Consider the following 12,682-nt stretch of genomic DNA (forward strand, 5'->3'; position numbering starts at 1 on the left):
CTTCAAGTCTGAAGCATCCTAGCATGGGCCTGTGTCAGGTCTTTTCAAATAATTTTGTTTGGCCCCTTTTAAGGGCCACCAGAGCTAAAATTAGTAAAAAAAACTTAACATTTTCTTCGCATGAACCCCTTGATAGATCTTCAGCAAATTTGGTTTGAAGTGTCCTTGCATAGACCTCTCTTAAATTTGTTCACATAATTTTGTTTGGCCCGGTTGCCATGGCAACCTAAAGGAAAATGTCAACAATTGGTTATAATCATCTTCTTCTCCTAAACCGCTTTGAGAATTTTGATGAAACTTCATAGGAATGCTCCTTAGTTGGTGCTTTTTCAAAATTATTCAAAGAAATTAATTCCATGTAGAACTCTGGTTGACATGGCAACCTAAAGGAAAAGTGTCAACAATTGGTTACAATCATCTTCTTCTCCTAAACCGCTTTGACAATTTTGATGAAACTTCATAGGAATGATTCTTGGTTGGTGCTTTTTCAAAATTGTTCAAAAAAATTAATTCCATGCAGAACTCTGGTTGCCATGGCAACCTGAAGGAAAATATAGGCTGTCGTGTCCGCGCTGTGACTTTCTCTTATATGGACAGATTTTAAAATGACTTGCCATATGTTTTCGACATACCAAGACAACGTGTTGTGTGCAAGACCCATGTCCCTACCTCTAAGGTGAAAGATGGTATGTACTTGTTCATAGATCAATGTCACATTGGGGGGCATTTGTCACATACTTTGACAGCTCTTGTTCAATATTCTTTGAGAAACAAGCTATATTAATAACAAAGGTTAAACTCTTTTACTCAGGTGAGCGATTTAGGGCCATCATTATATTTATCTTTTGGTGAATTTCAGAAAAAGGTGACACATCAGTTGATGAACTTCTTGAGTGAACTAGAATACTTCCAACGGGATATGGGTTCCTGGGCCAATGAAAGGGCATAATGAACTGTGTGTCCAGCTGGCAAATCCAAGCTGTTGGAAAGAACGGAATTCTGACTATGTTACAAATGGAAGTGTGTTATGCTTTGAAAGTGTTAAATTTTCCTTGCAAAAAGGCTGTGTTATGATGTTGCGATGTTACGCAAGAAAATGACTCTTTTATCTTTTTTATTTGGTTACTTGATATTAGATTTTGAATGGAGAACAAGTGAAAATGAATCGCATGTGAACTACAGCAGACTTCTTTTTCCACGGACAATCCATGGGTAGAAAAATGTGCTTATCTTATTCTAACCATTTATTTCACATCTATAGCTAGACCTCTTGTTGTCTTGGACACATTCAGTATTTTTTAACGATGATTTTAATGGCAAAAAATTACTTGATTTTGTTATTAAGGTTTTCCAAATTGTTTGACATACTTTATTTGTTAATACAATATTGTTATAAATGCATTATCTATGAGTTATGTAATTTAATGCTACCTTGATTCACATTTAATTTTGCTCACACTGTTGGCCAATACTTGATAAATGTGCATATTTATGTTTTTTTTGTTTTTGATAAAGCAAATAAAAGGAAATGAATATTGCTTGTCTTGAAATCTTCCGTAACTATCTTTAGATATACAGATGATAAATTTAAACATATAGAGGATAAATGTTTGTTTCGGTGTAAGATCGTAATGTATTTCACTGAGTGAGCACCAAAAGCTCCATTTACTTTTGGTGTTCATGAGGTGAAATATATTGCAATCTTACAAAAAAACAATAACAAACTTTCTTATTTTTGTATGCCTAAAAAGGGGTGTGAAATGACATTTAATTGTAGTTTTTCAGAAAAAACACACCAAATTGTTCAAAGCGGGCTAAACTTTAAAAACAGTGAAAAATATCAAAATGTTATCTCACTGTTTGCAACAGTGAAATATCATTTTATTTTCACTGCTTAATATCTACACATCACCAAAAAGCATACAATAAAATCATTCAAGGGTTAGCTTCACTGTTTTTCAAAGATAAACAGACTGTGTTTGGTGATAGCTTGGTTGTTATTGGTCGAGTTTTTGTGCAAAACCGTTTACGCTGGCCTTGACTTAAAAACTATTTAGAATATTAAAAAGAAACTTGTTACACAAATGTTACTAGAGTCTATTCTAATATGCATAGCAAGACAATTAACTCTGACTGTAATAATTTGATAAGTTACGCCCCTGTTTTGTCTAAAAAAATAAGTACAGACAAGCGCTGGTGTTCATTCCCCGGCAATCTTGTTCTGAAGTTCTGAGTAACACTTAAATAGGATCTTACACAGATAGGAATCGCTATAAATTAATTAAATAACTAATTTAGATTTCAAAAAGGATATAATATTTATAGACAATATGTGTCTTGATGATTTAAAAGCATCTAATAATGAAAATTCAAATGTATATGAATACAGTGAATTTAAAAGAATGTTCTACCTATGTTGAAGCACCTGGATGTCTTCTACCGTATTTACATATATAGTTTGGAAGGTCTAAAATTCCTGAAGAAAAACATCCATAATTCATTAATTGACAGAGAAAACATTTTGACATTATTTTTCATGTTTCTTGATGCATTGATATCAAGATCTGTCAGTCTCATTAATGATGTGAGAAAAAAACACTCGACAACTTGATTGGTGTTTTAGAATTTAAGACATTATGATAGCATTTTTAAGTCACTTTCATTGCTGGGTAACTTTTCCCTTTTCTTATTGGGGAAGGGAGATAATAAAAATTATACTAGTGAGTGATTTTTGGCATTTTTCTCCCTTGTAGTATATTGCCTGATATTGATTGCTCTTAAACAATAATGATGCAGTTATTTCCCCTTGATCCATTTGTGCCATGAGCAATCTTTCAGCTTATTTTGTTTTCTGAGTACAACTGCATAAACTTAGTGACATTAAATTGGTCTAGATACTTAATGTGAAATACTTTCATCATCACCTGTGTATTATTCAATAAGTGTCATGTAGAATAAAAATATATGCTCAATATGTTGAATCTCTGGTAGAATAAAAGGACATGCTCAATTAACAACGCACTTTTATGCACCAGTCATTTGTAACCACAGGTCCCCGGTTATACCTGGGTTAGCCGGGGAAATGGGCTGTTCTTTTGTCTTCAAGGTTGCCCCCGCAGTGCCTGGTGAATACGGTGGTTTTGTCTTCGCGCAAAATATAGCGGGGAATGGGCCTTACCTAGGGTCCTTGGGGTGCGGGGGCATTGGCGGGGATTTCACCATCAGGGTTGGCTGGACTGAAAGTACCGGCTATTCTCTGGGGGGGGGGGGGGGGGGGGGAGTCTTCGAGTGCAAGAATTCCAGCATACACAATATATTCTTTCAAGAAGGATCATTTCATCCTGTTAAAAGATGTACAAGCTTGTCGTAATATTTGAGACATAACACTTGATGTGTGTCTGAAAACCATCGTATAACGAGACTGATCCGTATTATATAACGCAGAAAGGACCTTTGAGCTAATTGAAACCACTTCAACAAACAAAAGCCTCTTTAAGATTTAATTCAATTTTAATTTTCTGAATTTACATTCATGAAGATGAGGCTGGCGGCCTTCAGTATCTGACACTGACATGTTTCTAGAGCTATGATTTACTTCATTGTGTAAATTGTTATAACATTCCGTAAATTGATGAGAGCTCTTCTTCCTGTTTATATTGCATATTCAGAACTGGCTCAAGGGGGTTTCTTTTGTTTTATGCCATAATTCTGGAAGAACAAAAGGTTATTCATGATACAGGGTTAACATGTTTACAGCCGAAAACTCAGGGATATACCATTGAAAAATGTTCCGATATTTAGGGGGAAAGAATCATCCTCTTTTTCAGAAATTTTGAATTGATCTGAAAACTCGTCTGAAACAACCATCGATTTGTCTTGCATTTTATGAGATAATGATACCATAATTTAGTATATTTGCACACACAGAACGCTGGAATGGCAACATCAAATTGACTTCATATAATTTTAGGATCACAATATATTTGACATGGAAAAGTTATAGAACATCCCAGCACAAATGGAATTGCGATTGTGAAGTTTGTTGCATGATATCTTTATATGCACACAAACTTAACATTTATTATACTTGACAATAAAGAGGGTGCTTTTGATAATGGAGATAGAGTCATTTCATTTCCAAATTTTTAGTGTTGAATTTTGGATGAAAGAATCGTCTTGAAATATTAATCAGTCAGTTTCAAGTAATCTATTACAGGTATAATTTCCTTAAGAGACAATTGATGAGGTTAAACATTAGTATAGATAGTTTCAAACTTTTTATAAATGTGAGGTTGACTTTGAGACTGTTTTTTGTTCTACTGTAAGTTGGTTTCAATTATTTTATTTAACCATGTATATTATTATTCTTAGCTTTATAATATTTTTAAAATTAAGAATTAAAGTTCCACTAAAAATGTATATTGACCAGTCAGAATATTGAATTCAATTACTTTATTGAATATTTATTAAGAAATTTCTATCTCTGTGTTTAGAAATGAAGGAATGAAGGAAAATCTAACTTGATGTAATTTTATTGCTTAAAATGTTGAGCATTATTATTTGTAGTTAGCAATAGTTAATTATATAAATCAATCAATAATTTATTATGATATAGACTGATTTTGCTAAAAAAATATCTTCATAAAAATAACAACAAAATTTTCATTATAATGAGATATCATATATAAAATTACAACAAATATTTTTTACAGAAAGAAATAGTAATTGCTAACATCAGTTTTAGGATAATTAGTCAGTCAAACACCAAATATTAGTTGTTAGAGGGAAATTGCCTGAATGAACATTTGAAGCAATAAAGGTAATGGAAAGCACACTGTTTTTCTACTTATAATAGGCTGGGCCTATCAGGGTTTTTTTGGAATCCAGGTAAATTGTGAGTGTTTGTAATGATGATGTATTCAGGCTGGGTTGGGGGTTAATTAGGGAATTTGTTATAGATTTCTATTTCTAATTGGATTTTAATTGAGCATTCATATTTTTTTTTGGTAACATTTTCAAAGAAAATTCACAAAATACTCCATATAATTCCTATCATTTGATATATTTTTAAATAACTTTATATTATAGACTATAAAAGTCATGTCTTAAAGGCTTAATTGATTTGAGCGTGTCACATTTTTTATTTAGTGGTATCAGAGAATAGTTTTTTTATCAACAAATGATCATACAAAGAAATGACCCACAAGTCAACTTTACTATATGTCTGTGTTAATTGTGGTGTTTTAAAGTAACAGTTCGTTTAACCCAGACTGGACCTACAGGATAGTTGCAAGCTTATCATGTCAAAACAGGGAGGAAAGGATTCTAACATGGAAACTGCTTCAATTTACCTATGAGGTAAGTCGGGATTAATTAAGTAGATTAATTAGTCCAAGATTCCTTCATAATATAGGCTCATTAGATTCAAACGTAGTACATATGCCTGCAATGGAATCTGTTTGAAAAATCCCATGCTGAACAATGGAGAAGATGTTTATTTCTGCACTAAAATCCTATGCACATTATGTGAGTGAAGGACAAAACACCCTTTAAAAAACCTTCAGGGGTGTTTTATTCAACCTTCAAGAAACCTTAGGGGGTGTTTTTCAACCCTAAAAGAACATTAGAGGGTGGGGTGTTTTGTCTACCCTGTAAAAAATATTAGGTTTTTTTATCCACCTGTACCGAAATGAGGAGGAGTTTGATTTTTTGTCCATCCTCCACATTATGCACATTTGCGGTCTGCATTAATTAATACCTTCAGATGTCATTTCCCTTTCAAATATTCGAAATACCTACAGGTGAAATTTATTCGATTCGGCACAGATGTTTCAAGGTTTTTGCAGCATATCATAGAGCAGGTTATTGCATTTTAAGAGATATGCCGGAAAAATAAATTAAACTGTTACATGAAGAGATCCATTATTTTAGTTTTTTAGAGAAGAAGTAGTTTTCATCAGTAATTATTGTGTTTTTCGAGTTGGCTCTTATGATGTGGGTTCCTTCTTGAACTAGTTTCAAATGGGTCCATAGTAAGAGATAATTAATTAAAAACAAAACAAAACACATCTTTCATAGCAACATAATGGAGATAAATAAGGTGTGACTATATAGTTGCTGATTTTTTTTGAGTGATTAGATGTTGATACTTTTAAGTGAGTAGTTGTTGATTATTGCTGCTATTTTTTAGTGATTATAGTTTCTGATATTTTTACTTGATTATTTGTTGATACTTATTTTACAAGTTAACTCTTATCAGGTCCTGGAACATTAAAACAGGACTATTTGTGTGGATGGGAGAAACTTTTGGACTTCATATGCTGGGGTATAATCTTATATAAACATTTTCCTACCCCCTACCTTCTTAAGGCTGTCACATTTACCTCATCGGGTTTGTAGACAATAATGTATTGTAAAGTAACCTTGGAGGAAAAGTGCGCCCGATATGGGGCTTGAACCCATGACCGCCGGAACACTAGAACGGAGATCTAACCAACTGAGCTTACCGTGTGGCTGGTTCTAGCCCACACACCACACTCCTCCCCAATAATTCTTTAAGGCCATCGGAGGCACTTCTACTGTTTACCGCTGCCACCATTAAAGTAAAACTTGGAGGAAAAGTTTGCCCAGTGTGGGGCTCGAACCCATGACCACCGAAACACTAGCACGGAGCTTAAAATAAATGGTCATACGCCATAAGTAAAAACAAGCATCATGAAAATGGGGCAATTTTATCAACCTATATATCAAATGATAACTTTTCAATCAATATAATCTTAGCGTTATTATATTTTTTAAAAACTTATACTTTTATTATTTTGCTATATAGGTCAGTTTAGGGAAGTTTATTTGATTGTGTAAGTGAAACTTTCAATTCCATTGATGACACTGACAATTATTATTCAGTTGAAATTCATGATCATGCAATAATTTCTCATATGCTCAGAAAATAATTGGTATCCACATGCTAGCCTTTTTAAATCTTGTACAAAATGTATGAATTATATATATTCACATCTCAATAAGATGCTTAATAAGATACTCTTTTTCTCAGCCTGAAACAAGATGACCAAGAAACACTGAAGTCAGGGCGACAATGGGCCAGGAGCTGTCTACATACAGGGACCACCTCCCTACTCTCCCAGTCCTACTCAATGCAAACCAACTACTGCCCCAGTTACACCGGCTCAAGATCAAGAAACCATTCAGATTCAGTAAGTACCTCAGACAATATTATGAACTTGAGAGCCATCTTTGTTTTGTTATCAATTATTAAGCCTTAAAGCTGCACTCTCACAGATTGAACGTTCAAGATCAAGAAACCATTCAGATTCAGTAAGTACCTCAGACAATATTATGAACTTGAGAGCCATCTTTGTTTTGTTATCAATTATTAAGCCTTAAAGCTGCACTCTCACAGATTGAACGTTTTGACAACTTTTTTATTTTTTGTCTTGGAACAAGCCAATTTTTGCGAAAATCCATGGAAACAAGTTATATAAGACTGCTGACAAAAAATCAGATCGCAGATTTTTATATTTAAGTTCAAGAATTGATGTTTTATGTGTTTTTCTTAAACCATTAGTAACGGTTTAAGCCATAAAACATTAATTTTCAAACGGAAATATGAAAATCTACGATCTGATTTTTTGTCACCAATCTTATATTATTGGTTTGCAGATTTTTACACCAAAATTTGCTCGTTCCAAGACAAAAGATAAAAAAGTTGTTCAAATGGTAAATCGGTGAGAGATCAGCTTTAAATATATGCCTAAATGTGTTTTTAAAGTGCAGCTTTATAAATTATCTGTTTTATATAGTTATCTTCATATTATCATCATTTTGTGTTATTTTGTTTGGGTGTTATGATACATATCTATCAAAAAGTAATGCAAGTGTTATCCCATCTTCTTTTACAAGGCATTTTTTATCTCAACTTTTTTCCACAAAATTTTTCATTGTAAACACACTTTATTGAGCAACTGTAGTTGTGCTGAATAATCTAGAATAATCTATTGTACCCCCCCCCCCCCCCCACAACTTTTTTTACAAGGCGTTTTTTATCCCATCTTATTTCGGCATAAATTTTCATTGGAAATGCACTTCATTGAGCAACTGTGGTTGCCCTGTATAATAAATCTACTGTATTCTTGTACCCCACCAATTCCACAGAGCAGAAAGAGCAGCACTCATTTCCATGAAGGGTTTAATTACTAGTGGCATCTGTTTTCAAGGAGAGAAGACTCATCTACATGTTGTCTAATTATTGTTCAATGTTCAGCTCGTAAAATAAGCAAGATGTTCCTTACTATAGTAAACAGTTCTTGAAAAGTGAAAACAACCTTGAGTGTTTTGTGGGGCTTTACAGATTTATTTTGAAGCTTAAGTCTTCATTGTATTAATCCTAACAGTGCATGCTTAGGGGTCATTTCAGACTTAAAGGGACTAGACACCAGATGGTCCTAATATCGGCAAATACAGTATGTCCTTAAAACACGCCTAGTATTGTCAATACGAGCTAGTATCGTCAGGCTGATAATACATCAGTTTACATGATTAAAAGAATATTTTGTCACTGTCTCAGCTGAGTTACCCATTTAGAAAAAGCACAGAACGTTTTCCCAGTTTTCAGTGTGTATTTCTAGCATGCGAAAGACCATGATTAGAACATATACGACACTATTTTTAAATATACTGGTATTAAAGTGGTTAAGACAAAGCCAGTTAATTTCTAATTTGAAAAATAAGCAAAAAATGCTAGAAATACATGTGTCATAAGCGTATTTGATACATCAGTTAGTAAGATTCAATGCATTGTAAACAACAATATCAATTTTATGTAAGTTTTTGACAATTTCCATGTTTTCTTGCAATGGTATCATCTGGTGTCTTGTCCCTTTAAGTCTGTAGTACAAATCAAGTCGGGAGTTTTGAATGGAATGTTTCCTTGAAACATTTGTAAAGTGTAAATGATTTTACAAATGTTTAGAAGGTTTGCTCATAAATGATAGAAGTTGCCAATTCATGTCATGGTCAGTTGAAATTGTGATGTTTTCAAGAAACCTGTAAGAAGTTGAGACCTTCTTTACACTGATATTAACATGTGTTTGGTATATATATGTAGAACTACCAGCATCTGGTCATTAGAAGAGAGGGAAGCACTAGTTCTACCAGCAAAACTTACAAGCTTGGAAATTACCTCCCCTTAGACAGATAATGTGCAATTACTTCATGTTACAAATTGGTCTAGGCAAGCATTTTGGATAGTACAGACAGTTAGGAGAAGAGGGAATGACAATTGATAATCCATTTCTTTGTTCTCCGAGAGAAGATGTCTGTAGATCAAGGCATAATTGGTACCGTTATTTCCTATTTTCTTGATCCATTGTCTATGCCTATGGATGAGCATTGTTCAAATACCAACTGCTTCTGAACATTTTAATAATAAAATGAATTGTCTCTGAAAAAATATGAAGAGATAATAACCAGACGAACTGTGCACTTGAACAATCCAGTGCAGCTGCTAGTTTAATTGCTAATGTGCGAAATTCAGAGGCATCTCAAATTAAAATAAAAACTTATTGGAAGGCTCAGCCCTTATTAAAGTTGAAAAAAATCCTCATCTGTTTAATGGTCTTACTATTTAAAATTTGTGTTAGGGAACTCACTTATATGTTATGAGAGCTCGGATAGATTTTAATACTACTGATTTAGTTTGGCAAGTAGTTGAACAGTTATTTTGGATTTCTTAAGTAACTTTTGGATGTTGAACTCTCATAACTGCTATATGCTTTCTGTGTGATAAGAATCATATTTTTTAATAATTATATAAAGTTAAGCTTTCATGACTTAGTGGAATAGCATGTTGTTTTGGTTTCTGGTGTGTAAGGTTGTGTACTGCTTGGTCTGTGATTGTTCAGGCTGTGTAATACTTGGTCTCTGATAAGTCAGGTCGAGTAATTCTTGGTCTCTGTTTGAACAGGTCGAGTAATTCTTGGTCTCTGTTTGGTCAGGTTGTGTACTCCTTGGTCTCTGTTTGGTCAGGTTGTGTACTCCATGGTCTCTGTTTGGTCAGGTTTTGTACTCCTTGGTCTCTGTTTGGTCAGGTTGTGTACTCCTTGGTCTCTGTTTGGTCAGGTTGTGTACTCCTTGGTCTCTGTTTGGTCAGGTTGTGTACTCCATGGTCTCTGTTTGGTCAGGTCATGTACTGTTTGGTCTCTGTTTGGTCAGATTGTGTACTCCTTGGTCTCTGTTTGGTCAGGTTGTGTACTCCATGGTCTCTGTTTGGTCAGGTTGTGTACTACTTTGTCTCTAGTCAGGCTGTGTTCTGCTTTGTCTCTGTTTGGTCAGATTGTGTACTGCTTAGTCTCTGTTTGGTCAGGTTGTTTACTACTTTGTCTCTGTTCAGTCAGGTTGTGTACTCTTGGTCTCTGCTTGGTCAGATTGTGTACGACTTTGTCTTTAGTCAGGTTGTGTACTTCTTGGTCTCTGTTTGGTAAGGTTGTGTACCCCTTGGTCTCTGTTTGGTCAGATTGTGTACGACTTTGTCTCTAGTCAGGATGTGTACTGCTTTGTCTCTGTTTTGTAAGGTTGTGTACCCCTTGGTCTCTGTTTGGTCAGGTTATGTACTTCTTGGTCTCTGTTTGGTCAGGTTGAGTACTACTTTGTCTCTGTTTGGTCAGGTTGTGTACTACTTTGTCTCTAGTCAGGCTGTGTACTGATTGGTCTCTGTTTGGTAAGGTTGTGTACCCCTTGGTCTCTGTTTGGTCAGGTTGTGTACTACTTTGTCTCTGTTCAGTCTCTGCTTGGTCAGGCTGTGTACTCTTGGTCTCTGTTTGGTCAGTTTGTGTACTGCTTTATCTCTGTTTGGTCAGGTTGTGTACTTCTTGGTCTCTGTTTGGTCAGGTTGTGTACTAATTTGTCTCTGTTTGGTCAGGTTGTGTACTACTTTGTCTCTAGTCAGGCTGTGTACTGCTTTGTCTCTGTTTGTTAAGGTTGTGTACTCCTTGGTCTCTGTTTGATCAGGTTGTGTTAACTACTTTGTCTCTGTTTGGTCAGGCTGTGTACTACTTTGTCTCCAGTCAGGCTGTGTACTTCTTTGTCTCTGTTTGGTCAGGTTGTTTACTTCTTGGTCTCTGTTTGGTCAGGTTGTGTAATGCGTGGTCTCTGTTTGGCCAAGTTGTGCACGGCTTTGTCTCTGACTGGCCAGGCTGTGTACTCTTGGTCTCTGTTTGGTCAGGTTGTGTACTGATTTGTCTCTGACTGGTCAGGCTGTGTACTCTTGGTCTCTGTTTGGTCAGGTTGTGTACTGATTTGTCTCTGCTTGGTCAGGCTGTGTACTCTTGGTCTCTGTTTGGTCAGTTTGTGTACTGCTTTATCTCTGTTTGGTCAGGTTGTGTACTCCATGGTCTCTGTTTGGTCAGGTTGTGTACTACTTTGTCTCTAGTCAGGCTGTGTTCTGCTTTGTCTCTGTTTGGTCAGGTTGTGTACTGCTTGGTCTCTGTTTGGTCAGGTTGTGTACTACTTTGTCTCTGTTCAGTCAGGCTGTGTACTCTTGGCCTCTGTTTGGTCAGGCTGTGTACTCTTGGTCTCTGCTTGGTCAAATTGTGTATTCCTTGGTCTCTGTTTGGTCAGGTTGTGTACTACTTTGTCTCTGTTTGGTCAGGTTGTTTACTACTTTGTCTCTAGTCAGGCTGTGTACTGCTTTGTCTCTGTTTGGTAAGGTTGTTTACTCTTTGGTCTCTGTTTGGTCAGGTTATTTTAACTACTTTGTCTCTGTTTGGTCAGGCTGTGTTCTACTTTGTCTCCAGTCAGGCTGTGTACTTCTTTGTCTCTGTTTGGTCAGGTTGTTTACTCCTTGGTCTCTGTTTGGTCAGATTGTGTAATGCTTGGTCTCTGTTTGGCCAGGTTGTGCACGGCTTTGTCTCTGACTGGTCAGGCTGTGTGCTGTTTGGTCTCTGTTTGGTCTGGTTGTGTACTGATTTGTTTTTGCTTGGTCAGGCTGTGTACTCTTGGTCTCTGTTTGGTCAGGTTGTGTACTGCTTTGTCTCTGTTTGGCCAGGCTGTATACTTTTGTTTCTGATTGGTCAGGTTGTGTACTCATGGTCTCTGTTTGGTCAGGTTGCATCTGCTTGGTCTCTGTTTGGTCAGATTGTGTTCTCCTTGGTCTCTGTTTGGTCAGGTTGTGTAATGCTTGGTCTCTGTTGGCCAGGTTGTGCACAGCTTTGTCTCTGACTGGTTAGGTTGTGTACTGCTTGGTCTCTGTTTGGTCAGGTTGTGTACTGCTTGGTCTCTGTTTGGTCAGATTGTGTACTGTTTGGTCTCTGTTTGGTCAGGTTGTGTACTGTTTGGTCTCTGTTTGGTCAGGTTGTGTACTCCTTGGTCTCTGTTTGGTCAGATTGTGTACTCCTTGGTCTCTGTTTGGTCAGGTTGTGTACTGCTTGGTCTCTGTTTGGTTAGGCTGTGTACTGCTTGGTATGTTATTATGCAATTGAAGATGAATCATATGTTTAACATCTTTAGCAAAGTTCTTAAACTATAAATAAACAAGTTTTCTCAATGAAGCATCGCATGGAAGGTAAACTATTATTATGTTATTTTTTCCATTTGTGTTTCCAATTTGTAATTAGGTAACAAATGTAACTGTTAAAACTGTCTGACTCCTCATTTTTCAGGGTTAAAA

The 12,682-nt window shown here is 35.7% G+C and overlaps 1 protein-coding gene across 1 annotated transcript in view; it reads left to right on the forward strand.

Annotated features, from left to right (window-relative positions):
• LOC128217943 (regulator of nonsense transcripts 2-like) overlaps positions 1-1,537 on the forward strand; it is a 35,347-nt gene extending 33,810 nt beyond the window's left edge. Inside the window, exon 37 of the mRNA XM_052925412.1 lies at positions 860-1,537. Within this exon, the coding sequence (XP_052781372.1) occupies positions 860-869 (10 nt within the window). The 3' untranslated portion in view covers positions 870-1,537. The remainder of the gene's footprint in view (positions 1-859) is intronic.
• The last annotated feature ends 11,145 nt before the right edge of the window (positions 1,538-12,682 follow it).

The sequence above is a fragment of the Mya arenaria genome, chromosome 14 (genome assembly GCF_026914265.1).
Source record: "Mya arenaria isolate MELC-2E11 chromosome 14, ASM2691426v1".
Classification (NCBI taxonomy): domain Eukaryota; kingdom Metazoa; phylum Mollusca; class Bivalvia; order Myida; family Myidae; genus Mya; species Mya arenaria.